The sequence below is a fragment of the Pan troglodytes genome, chromosome 11 (genome assembly GCF_028858775.2).
Source record: "Pan troglodytes isolate AG18354 chromosome 11, NHGRI_mPanTro3-v2.0_pri, whole genome shotgun sequence".
NCBI lineage: Eukaryota > Metazoa > Chordata > Mammalia > Primates > Hominidae > Pan > Pan troglodytes.
In genome coordinates this window covers 83,499,627-83,518,281 of record NC_072409.2, presented here as the reverse complement: position 1 = coordinate 83,518,281, position 18,655 = coordinate 83,499,627, and the positions used below count along the sequence as shown (strand labels likewise).

The 18,655-nt window shown below is 39.0% G+C and overlaps 1 protein-coding gene across 4 annotated transcripts in view; it reads right to left on the bottom strand.

Moving 5' to 3' along the window:
* RIGI (RNA sensor RIG-I) overlaps positions 1-18,655 on the bottom strand; it is a 71,205-nt gene that overhangs the window by 34,307 nt on the left and 18,243 nt on the right. For all 4 annotated transcript variants that reach the window (XR_010148721.1, XR_010148722.1, XR_010148723.1 and 1 more), the window contains exons 2-10: positions 15,758-15,892; positions 8,703-8,884; positions 7,320-7,467; positions 6,236-6,355; positions 4,284-4,391; positions 3,674-3,827; positions 2,884-3,142; positions 2,411-2,573; positions 109-213 (exon numbers count right to left, since the gene is read on the bottom strand). Coding sequence is in view for 1 of the 4 variants with exons in the window: in XM_001156662.6 (XP_001156662.1) it covers positions 109-213; positions 2,411-2,573; positions 2,884-3,142; positions 3,674-3,827; positions 4,284-4,391; positions 6,236-6,355; positions 7,320-7,467; positions 8,703-8,884; positions 15,758-15,892 (1,374 nt within the window). In the remaining 3 variants the exon portion in view is untranslated. The remainder of the gene's footprint in view (positions 1-108; positions 214-2,410; positions 2,574-2,883; positions 3,143-3,673; positions 3,828-4,283; positions 4,392-6,235; positions 6,356-7,319; positions 7,468-8,702; positions 8,885-15,757; positions 15,893-18,655) is intronic.

Genomic DNA, 18,655 nt, shown 5'->3' with positions numbered 1-18,655 from the left:
GATATGGTCTTGACATTGTCTGAACTAAGGAGAACACAAAAAGACGATAGTGAACAATAAATGGCTATTCCCCAGTAGAGAGAACACAAAATATGAGATTTATCTCACCGAGGTCTTTGCAGATTCTCTTTGCCAGGCTCTCTGTGTCCCTCATCAGCTGAGCTATGATGTATTTAAATTTGTCGCTAATCCGTGATTCCACTTTCCTGAAAACTAGAGACGTCAAAAAAAAAAAAAAAGAAAAGAAAGAAAAAAGAGTGAGTATATTTTCAGGAAGGACAGATTGTAGTTCAAAGTAGGTATCTCTAAAACCTTTCTCTGACTTTGATACTTCCTCTGAAAAACCTAAGGTTCCAGGCTCACTGGCAGGTGGTCCAGATGATACAACAAATGCTCAAAATGCAATGGCTCCCTGTTGCTTCTTGTACTGATTCTAACACCTGTCTTTCATGGTGTAGGTCTAACTAACTTCTTTTTTTTTTTTTTTTTTTTTGATTGAGACCAAGTCTCACTGTGTCACCCAGGCTGGAGTACAGTGGCGCGATCTCGGCTCACTGCAACCTCCGTCTCCCAGGTTCAAGTGATTCTTCTGCCTCAGCCTCCCAAGTAGCTGGGACAACAGGTGCACATCACCATGCCCAGCTAATTTTTGTATTTTTAGTAGAGACGGGGCTTCACCATATTGGCCAGGCTGGTCTCGAACTCCTGAGCTGGTGACCCACCCGCCTTGGCCTCCCAAAGTGCTGGGATTACAAGCGTGATCCACCATGCCTGGCCTAACCAGTTTCTTACTGTGGCTGTCCTGTTACCTCTTCTCTGATGAGGCGGGCATCTCTCATGTCTCTGCAAGTGCCACAATCTAACCCTGTCTCTGTGCTTTGATATTCTCCCTCCCCACACAGCCCCCAGCAGTATTCACACTGATCCTACCATTTATCAATATATGATTTCAGCCTAATTATTAATTGCCTGCAATGTGCCATGCTTTGATTATAGACAGTTGAAAGAACACACTTCATGCTCCATACAGGGCTGTGATCTTAAGGGAGAGAAATATACATGGCTAACTAACCGTAGCAGTTCTCTAACAGAAGTACATGTAAAGTGTGGCTGGGTGTGGTGGCTCACACCTGTAATCCTAACACTTTGGGAGGCCGAGGAGGGTGGATCACTTGAGGTCAGGAATTCAAGACCAGCCTGGCCAACATGGTGAAACCCTGTCTCTACTAAAAATACAAAAAATTAGCCAGGTGTGACGGCACACGCTTGTAATTCCAGCTACTCAGGAGACTGAGGCAGGAGAATCACTTGAACCCAGGAGGTGGAGGTTTGCAGTGAGCCAAGATCATACCACTGCACTCCAGCCTGGGCAACAGCACAAGACTCAGTCTCAAAAAAAAAAAAAAAAAAAAAAAAGAAGTGGTACACGCAAAGTGTCACAAAACACAGGGAAAGTAACACCTAATTCTTCCAGGGAAGTCAGAGTTGTAGAATAAATACAGGAAGAAGAAAGAAGAAAGCAAGAGTAGTCATGTATATTCCATCACAACTTGGCAAAGAAAAAGAAAAAAAAAGAGCAGTGATGTACCAAGGAAGCACAGACAAAAGGTGGGAGAGAGAAAGCACACGGCATGATTGAGGAGCCCAGAGGAATGCAACATGGTTGGGTTTATGAATGTTTGGAGGTGATGAAGCTCAGAGGGCAGGAGGAACCGGATTGCAAAGAAATTCATATGTGACACTGAAAAGTTGGGATCGGGTACATCAAAATCCTTACTTACAAGCAGCCTTCAAAAAGGAACTTATCTACACCACTCCCTATTACATGTCTATTTGTTCTACCTCAGAAATACAGTCACATACTACTTAGAGAGCAAGGGTGAAGTCATATATATTTTCTGCATCCTTCTCTTCCTTGCAGGGTTAGTGTAATAATAACATCAATAAACAATTGTTAGTCATATTAAAAAATCATATCTGATCTTTGGAGGAGTGACATCATGAATTCAGATCATTCCATTTCAACTAAAATGATCAAATACATATTCAAACAGTGATGACCACACAGGCACAGAGCATGGGAAAAGGCTCAGTGAGCCCAGCTCTTGGCTATCTGATGCCTAAATTCTCTCATCACCTCTTTTGCATTGCTAGTACATTTATAAGAGGTTTTTGGAAGCAAAGAGGAAGAACGTTTGCTCTCTACAGGCCACTTCTGAGGTTCATCCATTGCTTGGGATGAGAGCTCAGTTAGAGAGGCTAAAAAATGTGACTATTACTCAAGTTCGGGGTTAAATATTTTCTACTAAACAGAGAGAGGGTCAAAGTTCAGTATTCGTCTAGACGGCTCTAAACTAGAGGTAGCAGAGAGTAACAGACTCTCAAAGGCTTGTTACTGGATCCAACTTACACTTCTGGGGCTTATAAACAACTTGCTCCAGTTCCTCCAGATTGTGTTTGACTGTTGCTATCACTGACGCATCAAGAGAAGCACACAGCTTGCAGATATAATCCAAGGCTTCATCTGTGTTTTTGGCATCCCCAACACCAACCGAGGCAGTCAGCCCAATGACCTGTAAGGAGCATTCAAAATCATTAGATGTCTGAGAAATGGTACAATGTTTCCACAACCCCTCATATAACTCTTTCCTGCTGGGTAGGGCATTTTTTTGTTTTTACTAACACACAGTGTATGGCATATGGAGGCACATAATGCATATTTACTAAGTGAACAAATGAATAAAGGAAACAAAATTCATAATGAGTTGTACAATATGGACTTGGGACCTGAGAAGGACATCTTCAGTGTGGCCATAAGAGTAAGAAAATAGGAGTTAGGAAGATTATAGCTCTTCTGAAGCATTCGTCTGACTTTGGAGATACCTGGGGCAGTGGGCCTGAAGATCCTCCAAGTTTCTGATCTAGATAATTAAACATGATCATATTGTACGGGTGTTGTTTACTAGTGTTGTGGCATTCATCAAATATCATCAAAGTAAAGATGGATAGTGATGGAATCGTTCCCTTTTTAAGGTTGTTCACAAGAATCTGTGGAGTTAAAATGATGATGTCATTGTTCTCAACAATCTGTTCCACTGGGACATTCTCAGCTGTTGCTCCAGAAATGCCTGTGACTCTATACCTGGGAAATGACAGAAATTCCATATTACTAACCACGATGTGGATAAGGAACCACAAAGATGAAATGCTAGATCAGAACATCAACTGATTAAATTCTCCCTGAGTCCAAAAGAAGAATAGCTGTAGGCAAGTCCTTAGCACAGAGCCTGACACATAGTAAGAGATCAATAAATCCAAGCTAGTTGTAATTTATAGTACTATATATTATTTTAAGTCACTAAGAGAGAAAAAGAGTACGTAAAAGAATAATATCAAATAAATTATAAAATCACTAAAGAAGTTAAATGTGCCACGTAAACATCAAATTTATTCCTGAAGTCATTTACTCCCCATAGAAGGGCAAACCAGGGGAGTTTAAGATTTCTGGTACATCTAACAAAAAAGACTTGAATCCATGAAGGGATAACATCTGGATTATATAAAAGCTGAATCTAATATAAATTTTTTAAAATCATTTGTCAAAAACAAAACAGAAAACACATCAATTACATGAAGCTGGAGAAAAAGAAGTTGAGGCAACTATTATACCTACCCATGTCTTTCAAAGTATTTTGAGAATACAGATTTCTGCTGTTCATACACTGGGATCTGATTAGCAAAAAAGACAACTTTCCCCTTTTGTCCTTGTGGGAATTTTTTAAGATGATGTTCACATATAAGCAGTGAAACAAAGGTTTTTCCACAACCTTTTAACATGTAAGGAAAAAAGAAAACATGTAACTTATATATTAGATATTTCTCTGGAAAGGTGTTTATTTTTGGCTCTTCTAATACCACTGAGCTGACTAATTAATTGATAATTTAAATATGTTAATGATTACAGAATTTACACTATGACTAAAAAATATCAAGCTGCTCCCTAAGTAGCATGCCAACAGCCAGGACCCAAAAGCAAGCTAAAAGAGGACACTTTTCTTTACCTTCTCATGAAAGGTAAAGAAAATACATTAAATACATTAATGTACATAATTAATTAATTACATAATCCCATAAAAAACATTAGGATTATATCAGGACAGTTTTCTCAAAAGACACATGGAACAAGGAAAAAACTGAAACTTGCCCATTCTGCCCCAGTATTCAACAAAAGAAAAAAAAGGAAGCAAACAGAAAAACTATGTAAGTAATGGCAATAGGCTTACCTGTAGGAGCACATATTATTGTGTTTTTTCCTTTCATAGCAGGCAAAGCAAGCTCTAATTGGTAATTTCTTGGTTTAAATGGGCTGTACAAGTTTGTATCAGACACTTCTGGAATACAAAAGGAGCAAAATTACCAAACAGTTCCTGCTCTGAGGAATCACGGCAATAGCTACAGTCTAATGTCCACAAATTCTGACTCCAGCAAGAAGAGCCTCATTGGAGAAAGTTTAGAATCCTTTCTCTTGGTAACCATTCTAGCTTTTCCACTAATTTGAAGTACAGAATTCTCTCAGTGACAAAGTATTGATGGCAAGAAAGAAAAAATAAAAAACATGAATTATTTTTTATACAATCATGGAAGGCTAACAGAAACCAAAGAAAGAATGGCCCCATTCAGGGTAAGACAAGCTGTCTACTAAAGGCAATGCTGTATGCGAAAAAAGCAACAAATCCTCCCACGATCTTTGAAGAAAACCAAACTGTTAACATTGGATTCTCAAAGCAATTTCTTATTAAGGAGCAATAATGCTTTGTCGTTCTTCAAGTTCTCAAATGATATTTTCTCTCAACATAACCAGAAGTTCTAAAAAATAATCAAAGGCTTTATCTCAATAACAGGTAGGCATATAAATCATTAAGAGCTAGCAAAGACTTTGGAAATTATCTACTGAGTCTAACCTACCCATTTTAGAGAAAGGGAGAATTTCTAAAAGGTTAAGTGAATTAAACTCACACAAAAGACATGTAAAGGCCAGGTGCAGTGGCTCATGCCTGTAATCCCAGCACTTGGGAGACTGAGGTGGATGGATCACTTGAGGTCAGGAGTTCAAGAACAGCCTGGCCGACATGGTGAAATCCCCACCTCTACAAAAAAAATACAAAAATTAACCAGATGTGGTGGCACATGCCTGTGGTCCCAGCGACTTGGGAGACTGAGGCAGGAGAATCACTTGAACCCAAGGTTGCAGTGAGCTGAGATTATGCCACTGCACTCCAGCCTGAGCAACAGAGCGAGAGACTCCGTCTCAAAAAACAATAACAACAACAACAACAAAAGGCATGCAAGAATCTTCACATGTCAGAAAATTTAAAGCAACTCATATTCATTGATTTGTTTTTTTTTTCCAAGGGGTAACAGATTTTATTCTGAAATGACCAAAAAAAAAAAAAACAAAACAAAAAAACTTGTAACATTCAGTTGCAGAAGTAATCTGCACATTTTCTCTTTATGATGTTATTCTAATGTCATTTTTCTTCTACCACCACTATTAATCCCAATTTCCTTCCTGATACTCTATAAATAAGTTTTTATTATGGCATATTATGCAACTTTCTAGTCTCATAAAACCATCAAGAAAATATGCTTTGAGAAGCATAAGGGGGCCTCACAGGGCCACAGCTAACTTATACAGTGCCTCTGTGTAAATGACAAAAGGGGGCTCCTCTTGGAGGACACAGCCCCTCAGTGCACTGTGTGGCAAACGGCACAGGCTGGATCTCAGCCCCTACTCGACCTCTCAGCCAGGCGCATTTGGTTAGCACACTGACTTCATCAACTTGCAGGGCAGCCCAGGGGTCCTAAAAGGAAATTGAGCAAGTGACTCAGAAATAGAAGTAGTATTTATTTAGAAAGCAAGGTTGATTTGGGAATTCATAGACATTGGGTTTTGGTGAAGACCCTATTTGCATTTCCAATATAGACACGCCCATACTTTCTTAGTGGTAGAAGAAGAAAAAAAAGATAGTAAAAGAAGAAAAAAAGATAGTGGAAGAACTAGGAGAGAATGGCATTCTAAATATAGAAAAAGTATTGTAACATAAATTCTCTTTACTTTCTTAATTTTCCTTACAAAACTTTTCACAAGGCTGTGACTTTGGGTACTGCAAAACAAGTCCCCACACCAAATACCAGAAGAGCACCATTATGGAAAAGAACAAACAATGCCAGGTACCTGAAGGTGGACATGAATTCTCACTAAGATTCTGGCATTCTGGATCTTCTTGGTAGAAAATCTGTATGTCAGAAGTTTCCATCTTATCCTCAAGATCTTCTGTTTCAACATCTTTTATACCTTTTTAAGACCAAAAAGTCTTAGAATCTTCACATAATCTGATTATAGTTTTGATGGTGAAAGCTCCACAAAATGGTCATAACACTAAGATTTTTAACTTCTATTAAAATTTCTCACAACCACTCCCCTTCACCTTTTAAAACAGTTGAAAGAATCATTTTGAGTTTAAAATCTCAATTTGGCATTGACCTCCAATGTAATTTAGAGCTATATTACTCAAAGTGTGGAACGTATTGCCCTACTGAATCAGAATCCACATTTTAACAAGACCTCCGAGGGATTCGTATGCACCAAAAAAATAAAAAAAGGAGCATGATTTAGCAGACATTCATGTCTTCCTTTTCTGACTGACTCTTGACCCATTAAATCAGATGTGTATTTATACAGTTTCTGAAACAACTTATGATCTAAAGAAGCCTAGGAAAGCTAAGACCAGATATTCAGATGTTTACCAAACTCAGCCTTTGAAACAATGCTGAGTGTCAGCTTCAAGAAACCAAATGATAGTTCAGACACTTAATGACAACCAATTCTTTCACCCGTCGGATTCAGTTCCAGATGGCTTCCAGTAAGAGAATCAGGCAATGTCTGTCAAGAAATCTACTCTGAAAAGGGGGTAAGTCCTGGAGTTTGAACCTTTAACTCCAGAATTCTCAAGCTATTTCTCTGATAATCTAAACTTAGACTGAGAGTTCGGATTTTGCCTTCCTCAAATCCTTTGGGCCAGATGGGCTAATTCTGGATGAGAGTGGTTTTCCCCAGTCCATTTTTAGGGGTTACATGCAACCAAACTAATTTTGTAGGCAAGTAACTGCCTCCCTCCCAGAATCCAGCTTCCGGCTGGTCTCGCATTAGAGATGTAGCTCTGGCTATCTGAGGGGGAAAACGCCTCCGATGGGATGTAAAAGACCAGTTGGAATGAGCGAGCCCTAAGTAGAGCTGTGAGGAGGGTACAGTGTCTTACCTTTCTCTACAATCCACAGTTCACTGAACTTGTTCCTTTCTTTCTCCAAAGCAAGTTTCAAAGTTTTGGGCCAGTTTTCCTTGTCTGATCTGAGAAGGCATTCCACCAATTTCTCTGCACCTGCCATCATCCCCTTAGTAGAGCAAATCTAAGCAAGGTAACTGTAGTTTATTGATCAATTATCTCAAAAGTTTTCCCTTTATCAATTTTTACTGAAGAAATGTCAGTCATGTACTATCTGATTTAAAGCCATTGTGCATTACGGCTCAATGGGTCATATCCATGACAATTTTTGCCCCATCCAACACAATCTTTTAAGATACTTTTTCCTTCATCTTTGTCCTTTACACATGATGTCACTATGTCAAGCCAAGCCTTCTCATCACCTCTAAGTTCTTATACCTATCCTCATCAGCAATATTAAGAAAATAATCATTTGACAACCATTCCCAACATGGGTATATTGGCATATAGCAATATTTGGTAACAGATAACAAAATATTAACAATTTTTTTTTCAGGGTTGAGGAATTTGTATGACTTTTACTAATCATAATAACTAAAGTTTATTGTACACATACTCTGTGCAAGACATACATGAGTACTTTACATATATTATCTCATTACCCTTATGAAAATACCATATTAATAAGGTACCATTATTATTTCCATTTTACACACAAGGAAACAGATAGATATTCAGAGAAACTAAGTAACTTGCCCAAGATCATACCGCTAGTGGTTGAGCTATGATTCTAACAAAATTCATCTGTGTCCAGAGTCTAAACACTTAACTGCTAGAGTCTGTAGCCCTTTCTCATTTGCTCAACTGTTCAATTTAAATTTGCATAAAATACTGTTCACAGACTGTGGTGATTTTAACTGAAAATAGGGCAAACTTCAAAAAAACTTTGTGACATAAAAATTACTCAGTTCACATTAAAAGTACTATTCTGGCTGAGCACGGTGGCTCACGCCTGTAATCCCAGCACTTTGAGAGGCCAAGGCAGGTGGATCACGAGGTCAGGAGTTCGAGACCAGCCTGACCAACATGGTGAAACCCCATCTCTACTAAAAATACAAAAATTAGCTGGGCATGGTAGTACACACCTGTAATCCCAGCTACTCAAGAGGCTGAGGCAGGAGAATTGGTTGAACTCAGGAGGCGGAGGTTGCAATGAGCCGAGATCACACCATTGCACTCCAGCCTGGGCGACAGAGCGAGACTCCATCTCAAAAAAAAAGAAAAAAAAAAAAAGTACTATTCTATGAGTACTTTTGTGGGTTTCAATGATCTTTCTCAGGTCTAAAACAGTATAGAAAACAGAAGACCTTCCCATGTTATAATTATTTCCCCCAATTTTAGTATTTTATATTAACTTACCTGTAGAATTTCTTCACATTCCTGATTAATTAAACATTCAGACAGATCAGAAATGATATCGGTTGGGATAATTCTGGTTTTAAATTCTGGTTGTAAACGTTTTAAAAGTAATCTATACTCCTCCAATTTTTCAATTTTTTTGAAATCCCAACTTTCAATGGCTTCATAAAGTCCAGAATAACCTGAAAAAAAAGAAAAAAATGTGGACTTTTATGAAACCAACTGAAAAATACTTTGAGATTAGTATCATAGAAATCATGTTTGAATGTATGGTGGTAGAATTCAAAAAATATCTGTAAATTACCCCCAATTGTCATTGATTTTTCAAAAAGAAAACAGTATTCATTTTAGTCAGCCAACACTTTAGGTCTTCTAGCAATATTTATTATCTATTGGGAAAAAGTACTAAGGACAACTTTGAAGTCTTACATTTTGATCTTAGTATAAAATCTTTCTTCCAAAGTGCCTCATGGACTTCACCTACAATCCCTGATTTGTCTTTAAAAAGTCAGAGTCAACAGGTTTATTAAGTATCTTCCCAGTGGAAAGCAGTAAAGAAGGCAAAAAGAAATACAAACTTTAATTCCTGCCCACAAGGAACTTTCCTTCTAATTTTTCTAAGATAATATTAAGTAAATGGGAAATTCACTTAATATTATTCTACATGCCTTTAAAAGATATTTATTTAAAAATCATATTTAGAAAGTTCAGAGAAAAATACTAATGGCCAAGAAACATACATAAGATGTTCGACCTCATTCTTTTTTTAAATTGTAGTAAAAAACAGATATAACATTTACCATCTTAACTATTTTTAAATGTACAGTTCAGTCGTGTTAAATTCATTTTGTTATAAAACAAAAATCCAGACCTTTTTCACCTTGCAAATCTAAAACTCTTTGAAACAACTATTCCTTTTTCTCTCCTCACCCCTGCTCCTGGTAACCACCACTCTTTCTGTTTCTATGAATCTGACTACTTTAGATAATCTATATAGGTAGCAAAATACAATATTTGTCTTTTTGTGACTGGCTTATTTCACTCAGCACAGCGCCCTCAATGTATGTCCATTTTGCAGGATGTGCCAGGATTTCCTTTTTTTTTTAAGGCTGAATAATATTCCATTGTATGTATATATCACATTTTGTTGATCCATTCATCACTAATGGACATTTGAGTTGCTTCTACCTTGTAAGCTATCATGAGTAATGCTACTATCAACATGGATGTGCAAATATCTCATCAATACCTTGCTTTCAATTCTTTTGGAAATACACCAGAAGCAGAATTGCTGGATCATATGGTGATATATATTTTCAATTTTTTGAGGGACTGCCATACTGTTTTCCATGACTGTTAACACCATTTTACAATCCTACCAATCAGGCACAGGGTTGCAGTTTCTCCACATCCTCACCTATATGCATTATTTTCTGTTTTTGTTTTTATTTTATTTTATTTTTTGAGGCAGAGTCTTGCTCTGTCACCCAGGCTAGAGTGCAGTGGCACGATCTCGGCTCACTGCGAACTCTGCCTCCCGGGTTCAAGCAATTCTCCTGCCTCAGCCTCCCGAGTAGCTGGGATTACAGGCACCCGCCACCGCACCCAGCTAATTTTTGTATTTTTTAGTAGAGATGGGGTTTCACCATCTTGGCCAGGCTGGTCTTGAACTCCTGACCTCATGATCCACCCGCCTCGGCCTTCCAAAGTGCTGGGATTACAGGCATGAGCCACCGTGTCCAGCCTTGTTTTTGTTTTTATAGAAGCCATTGTAATGGGGGTGAGGTGATATTGCATTGTGGCTTTGAATTTCTCTGATGATTACTGATGTTGAATATCTTTCCATATATTCATTAGCCATTTGGATAAATGTCTATTCAAGTCCTTTGTCTTTTTTTTTTTTTTTTTGAGATGGAGTCTCGCTCTGTCACCCAGGCTGGAGTGCAGTGGCATGATCTCTGCTCACTGCAACATCCACCTCCTGGGTTCAAGCAATTCTCCTGCCACAGCCTCCCGAGTAGCTGGGACTACAGGCGTGTGCCACCACGCCCAGCTATGTGTACTTTTAGTAGAGACAGGGTTTTGCCATGTTGGCCAGGCTGGTCTTGAACTCCTGACCTCAGGTGATCCACCTGCCTCAGCCTCCCAAAGTGCTGGGATTGCCTAATTTTTAATTTGATTTTTTGTCTTTGAGTTGCAGGAGTTCTTGATATAGTCTACATATTAACCCCTTATCAGGTATATGATTTGCAAACATTTTCTCTCATTCCATGGGTTGACTTTTCACCCTATTATGTCCTTTGAGGCACATAAGTTTCATATAGTCCCATTTGTCTATTTTTTCACTTTTGTTGCTTATGCTTCTGATATCATGTCCAAGAAATCACTGCCAATTCCAGTGTCATGAAGTTTTTCCCCTATGCTTTCTTCTAGGAGTTTTAATAGTTTTAGGTCTTATATTTGCTCTTTAATGCATTTTGATTTGATTTTGTATATAATGTGTGATGGTTAATTTTCTGTGTCAACTTGACTGGGCTAAGGGATGCCCAGATAGCTGGTGAAACATTACTTTTGGGTGTGTCTGTAAGGGTGTTTTCAGAACAGATTATCATTTGAATCAGACTGAATAAAGAAATTCACCCTCACTGATGTGTGCAGACATCACCCAATCCATTAAAGACCAAAACGGAACAAAAAGGGAGAAGAAGGGCAAATTCTCTTTTCTTGAGCTCATCATTTCTTTTGCCCTTGGACATCAGAGGTCCTGATTCTCAGGCCTTCAGACTCTGAATTACACCAACTGCTCTTCTGATTCTCCAGATTGTGGACAGCAGATCATGGGACATCTCAGCCTCCATAATCATGTGAGCCAATTCCAAAAATATATATACACATACATGTAAGTAACAATGTGTATATATATCCCATCATATGTACACACACATAAATATATCCTATTGCTTTTGTTTCTCTGGAGAACTGTAATACATGGTATAAGCGTCAAAATTCATTCTTTTGCATATGGATATCCAGTTTTCCCAACAACAGTTGCTGAAGAGACTGTCCTTTCCCCATTGAGTGGTCTTGGTATCTTTGAGCATATACTTGAGAATTTATTTCTGGGTGCTCTTTTGGCCTATTTGTCTGTCTTTATGGCAGTGCCACATCATTTTGATTGCTACAGATGTGTAATGTGTTTTGAAATCAGGAGAGGTGAGGCCTCCTGGTTTATTCTTCATTATCAAAATTTTACCTATTCAAGATGCCTTGAGATTCTCTATAAATTTTGGATAATCTTTTCTATTTCTACAAAAAAAAAAAAATGCCATTGGGATTTTGATAGGGATTGCATTGAATCTGCAGTTCACTTTTGGTAGTATAGGCATCTTAAGTCTTTAATTCATGAATGGGGATGTCTTTCCATTTATTTGTGTTATCTCTCATTCTTTCAGCAATGTTTTGTTGTTTCCAGGGTATGAGTCTTTTGTCTCCTTGGTTAGGTTTCTTCCTAAGTATTTTAACCTTTTTAATGCTATTATAAATGGAATTGTTACCTTAATTTCTTTTTTGGATTATTTGTTAATATATAGACATGCGACTAATTTTGGGGTGTTGATTTTGTGTCCTGAAACTTTTCTGAATTAGTTCTAATAGTCTTTTCTAAAATCTTTAGGGTTTTCTACATATAAGATTCTGCCATCGGCTGGGCGCAGTGGCTCACGCCTGTAATCCAAGCACTCTGGGAGGCCGAGGCAGGCGGATCACGAGGTCAGGAGATTGAGACCATCCTGGTTAACACGGTGAAACCCCGTCTCTACTAAAAATACAAAAAATTAGCCAGGCATGGTGGCGAGCACCTGTAGTCCCAGCTACTTGGGAGGCTGAGGCAGGAGAATGGCATGAACCCAGGAGGCGGAGCTTGCAGTGAGCCGAGATTGCGCCACTGCACTCAATCCAGCCTGGGCGACAGAGCAAGACTCCATCTCAAAAAATGAATGAATGAATGAATGAATAAATAAATAGATAAATAAATAAATAAATAATTCTGCCATCTGCGAACAGACTATTTTCCTTCTTCCTTTCCAATTTGGATACCTTTTCTTTCTTTTTCTTGCCTAACTGTTCCAGCTAGGACTTCCAATACTAAACCTTATTCAATTTTTAAAATGAAAATTAAAAGTACTGTTTTTACCTGACAGGTTGGTAAGGATTAAAATAACTTATAATATCCAGATTAATCATATCCCCAAAGTGGAGAAACAGTGCTTTCTCTGATGAGAAACAGAAACCACCCCTTTGGAAAGACTTGCTCCATTGCTGATTTCAACCAACCTCCTGACTGCCCCTCCCTTTAGCAGTTTCAACACACCAACCAACCAGCACTTCTTCCTGATAAGAGACTACCAACTACAGAGTGGGTCTGGCCAGTCTATGAAGGATGTGCAGTGAGAGTTTTCATGTCCTCTGCTTCACCTTCTGACATCAGAGGGCCAAAAACTCCACCCTTGGATCATGCTAACACTGCCAGTTTTTGAACATGGGTCCCACGGAAAGGCACGAAGTTCACCTGCCCAGGTGCATGCTTCTACTTTCATGACTCCTCCTGTAGCTTACTGAATATTTGGTCACCCTATTCAGCATAAATCTCTGTTTTACTCTCCCCACCCTCCAAGTGCCTATTTCCTGCTTCTGGCCCGAGGCTACACTTCCCAGCCTGTCAAAATGGCCACCATGCAGACTGCAACCCTTTATGAAAAATAAAGCTCTCCTTTCCAAATTTATGAACTTCATGATTCTTCTGTTGATAGAAAACACCATAGCTCTGAAAACAGAAATGTAAAAATTATGTAATATTTGATGCATGTACCAGAATATTTGTAACATTTATAATAAAGAGTATAACAAGAAAAGGAACATATGTGAACCTACTATCCAACTTAAGAACCACCATATTCCAGCTGGGTGCAGTGGCTCATGCCTGTAATCTCAACACTTTGGGAGGCTGAGGCAGGTGGATCACCTGAGGTCAGGAGTTGGAAGCCAACCTGACCAATGTGGCAAAACCCCATCTCTACTAAAAATACAATAATTAGCCAGGTGTGGTGGTGGGCACCTGTAATCCCAGCTACTCAGGAGGCTGAGACATGAAAATAGCTCGAACCCGGGAGGCGGAGGTTGCAGTGAGCCAAGATCGTGCCATTGCACTCCAGCCTGGGCAACAGAGCGAGAGACTGTCTCAAAAAAAAAAAAAAAAGATTTCCATTAAATATCTTCTTTAAGCCTTAGCACTGTTGGACTTCAGTTTTGCTATCCAGTAGTTATAAAATGTTATCTCACTGTGTTCCTAATTTACAATTCCCCAATTCCTAATTGGGCTGAGAATCTTTTACATTTATTCACTTTTCATTCTTCGTATTCATTGAAATGTTTGTCCAAATTTTTTGCTCTATGTATGTTTTCTTTCTTTTTCCAGTTGATTTTAAGACCTTTTTAATATATTCTAGATTCTAATCCTTTGGTGATTATACATTTTGAAAATATCTTCTCCCAGGGTTTATGATTTGTTTTTTTTTTTTTTTTTTTGCTTTCTTTATAGTGTTTTTGATAAACATGATGTAAGGAATACAAATGTATTTATTTATTTGTATCCACATGGGCATAAAAGTTAGCATTTGTTTTTTAAATACAGGGTTTATTTATTTACTTATTTATTTATTTAAATTTGAGAAGGAGTTTCACTCATTGCCCAAGCTGGAGTGCAATGGCGCAATCTCAGCTCACTGCAACCTCTGCCTCCCGGGTTCAAGCAATTCTCCTGCCTCAGCCTCCCGGGTAGCTGGGATTACAGGTGCCCACCACCACGCCCGGCTAATTTTTGTATTTTTAGTAAAGACAGGGTTTTGCCAAGTTGTCCAGGCTGTTCTCAAACTCCTGACGTCAGGTAATCTGCCTGCCTCATCCTCCCAAAGTGCTGGGATTACAGGCGTGAGCCACCACACCCGGCCCAGGGTTTGTTTTTTAAATACAGGGGTCTCCCTATGTTGCCCAGGCTGGAGTGCAGCAGCGCCATCATAGCTCACTGCAGCCTCAAACTCCTGGACTCTAGCAGTCCTCCTGCCTCAGCCTCCTGAGAGGCTGGGACTACAGGCACACGCCACCATGCCCAGTTTGAGTTTGTTCGGCTTTTAATATTATTCTGTTTATAAATGCTATTTTTTGAATAGCTCCTCCTTTCCCAGTAATCCTCTTTTCTCAGTGATGTCTAATATATCAGGTTTCCATAAAGATATGGTCCTAATTAGAGGGTCTCTATTCTGTTTCAATGGTCAGTTTGTCAATGCCAAAACCAACATTTCACTGTCTCAATGCCTGTAGCTTTCTAATAAATGCTAACATGCAGAAAGAGAAGCCCCAATCTACCAAATTTGTCTTCTTTAGGGGTGTCTTGACTATTGTTGGGTCGTAATTCTTCCATATACATTGTAGAATCAACCTGCCACACTCACTGAAAAAGTATGTAGGATTTTTATTAGAATTATATTGAATATATAGATCAATGTAGGGAGAACTGATATTTTTATGATCTCAAGCCTCCTTCTCTATGTGCATGGGTATGTTTTTCCATTTAGGACTTCTTTAATATCTTTTAATAACATTTTATCATTTTCTCCATTCAGACCTTATACATCTTTTGTTAGATTTATTCCTAAATACATTACAATTGTTATTATTAGAAATGATACTTCATTTTGGATTACATTTTTTGTTTGCTTCCATTGGGCAGAAATGCAACTAATTTTTGTATACTGGTCTTATATCCAAATAATCTTGCTAAACTCTTCCCATTAGCGACAATAATCTCTCTGCAGATTCTTTTGTTGGATGTTTCAGGTAGACAATTATATCATCTGCCTAAAAACAGTCTTTACATTGTCTCAGATTAAGAGGCATGAACTATAAGTGGATACTTCAAATTTAATAGCTTTTCACTTTTACAGTATTGTCAAGCAGCAAAGTAATATCCTCTGATTTGTGATTAAAAAGAATGAACTAACCTGCATGGTCTAGGGCATCCAAAAAGCCACGGAACCAGCCTTCCTCCTGGAGCTCCAACAGGAACTTGAGAAAAAGTGTGGCAGCCTCCATTGGGCCCTTGTTGTTTTTCTCAGCCTGAATATACTGCACCTCTTCTACAAACAGAAGCAAAAATGACTCATCAAACTGCAGAACTATTAATCATTAGAAGAAAAACCAGAAAAGGATCACCAGACCTTCCCAAATAGGGACAGGAATTGTACCAAGTCACAGCATTGGAAGAATCTTTGGAGAAGCAGCAAAACCTCTGCCCAGGCCGACTGTGCCCATTCTTCACCAAGCCACTCTTCCCATCCTCTCTGGAAACCTACAGTTTGGTGTGGAGGTCTGAGCACACATTCTAGAAAAGGAGTTTCTTGAAGATGTGTAAAAAAATCTCCCTGCAAGAAGGGAGAAGTCATGGTGGCCTCAAACTATCCTCCTCCCTCAGCCTCTCAAAGTACTGGGATTACAGGTGTGAGCCACTGCACCCAGCCTCTACAAAAAAAATTTTTTTTAATTAGTTGGGTGTGGTGGCTCACGCCTGTAGTCTCAGCTACTTTGAAGGCTGAGGTGGGAGGATCACTTGAACCAAGGAGTTCAAGGTTCCAGTAAGCTATGGTGGCATCACTGCACTCCAGCCTGGGCAACAGAGTGAAAACTTGTCTTGAAATAGGACAAAGAAAGGAGAAGGAAGGAAGTAAGGGATACTTCCATGGTCCTTTTGGGAGAAAATTATCTACCAACCTGCTGGTGGTCATTCTAACTTTGTACACCAATTTCATGCCCAGGGAGTAGTAATAAAAATGCTACCATGGTATGACCTGATACTTGATAACTTTCTGGGTTTTCTTTTCCATTGTTCATGGAATGCAAATTCCAAGGGAGTAAGCAAGTTGTCAGACTGGTGAACCACTATATTCTCATAGATTAGAAGAAGACCTAGCACGTAATAGACAATAAACAAAGGTATGTTTAATGAATGAAGGAAGAGAAGAAGGAATGCCTTATAATCTTGCTCTACTTAAAAGGATCTCTGCCAAGGTCTCTGTCTTGACAACAATAAAATCAACCCTTTCAAAAAATAAAATTCAATGGCTTTTGGAACTGTGAATCCATGACTACTATCTAATTTTAGTACATTTTCATTACTATAAAAAGAAAACCTATATCCATTAGCAGTCACTCCCTACTCTCCCTCTCCTTAGCCCCAGGCAAACACTAATCAAATTGAGTCTCCATGGATTTGCCTATTTTACACATTTCATATTAATGGAATCATACAATACATAGTCTATGTCTGGCCTCTCTTACTTTGCATAATGTTTTTAAGGTTTAACCATGTTGTAGCACGTTATTATTCATTCCTTTTTATTGCCAAATAATATCCCACTGTATGGATACACCACATTTTGTTTATCCACTCATCAGTGGGCATTTGAGTTGTGTCCACATTTTGGTTATTACAAATAGACATGCTATGAACATTCATGAGCAATTTTATGTGACGATGTATATATTCATTTCTCTTGAGTACACACATAGGTGTGAGATTTCTAGTTCTTATGGTAACTCCATTTTTAACATTGTAGGGAATTGTCAAACCATTTTCCCAAGGAGCTACACCATCTTACATTCCCACCAGTAATCTAAGAGGATTCCAACTTCCACACATCCTTGACAGTACTTCTTACCATCTTTTTCATTTTAGCCTTCTGTATTAGTTTCCTGTGGCTGCAATAACGAATTAGGACAAACCAGGTGGTTTAAACAATAGAGGCTTATTCTCTCTGTTCTTGGAGGCCAGAATTGTGAATCATGGTGTTAGCAGAGTCATGCTTCCTCTGAAGGCTCTGGGGAGAATGCATTTCTTGCCCTTCCGGTTTCTGGTAGCTGCTGGCATTCCTTGGCTTGTGACAACACTCCCTCCAACTTTGCCTTCTGTTTCTCTGGCTTGTGGCCACATCACTCCAATCTCTGCCTATGTTTTCACACGGCATTCTCTTTGTCTCTATGTCTTCACATGGCTGTTTTCTTAGAGGGACACCAGTCATATTGAACTAGGGGCCTGCCCTACTCTAGTATGACCTCATCGTAACTAATTACCTCTGTAAAGACACAATCTCCCAATAAATCACATTCTGAAGTACTGGGGTTTAGGACTTTAACATATATTTTGGGTAGGGGGACACAATTCAACCCATAACAGCAACCTATCTTGTCACCTATCCCAGCTTCCCTGGACCCACAATCCTACGTATTCCATTGAGTCAGTTCATTCTGTTCCTAAGCCCATTCCTTACAGCTGTACTTTTGTTCCCAGACCTCCCTGCTGCTTGAGCTTCCTTTCAACATGCTAACAGCCATTACAGATATTCCACGTGGAGATGCAAATTTATCCCAGCCACAGCTACCGCCTTCCCAGATAAACTGCCTTGCAGTATGCTGGGCAGTTCACATTTACTTTGCATGTGGTCAGGCCCATCCTTCTACTACCTGGCCCCAATATCTGCTGCTACAGAGTAGTGACAATTTCCTCAAAAGCACCAACAATGCAGACAAAACTTCATCTTTGACAGTATTTCCCACTGCCTTTGCTGTCCTGGGGCCCACTGTGATGTCAAACCTCAGCTTCTCAAGGTAGAATTTCTTGATCCCTTCTCTGCTTTCTCAGTCTCCTTACTGACTAAAGCTCTTTATTGACTACTGACTAAAGTACTTACACTGCATAGTATATAGTAAATGTGGGCCTGTCTTCTACCTGAAACTGTGACTTGGAACATTTGTCTTGTGATCATCAGCACAGTACCTGGCTCACGCATGTGTCCAGAAAGTGCTACCAAAGGAATGGATACTCAGAATACTGCCCACCTGGTGCC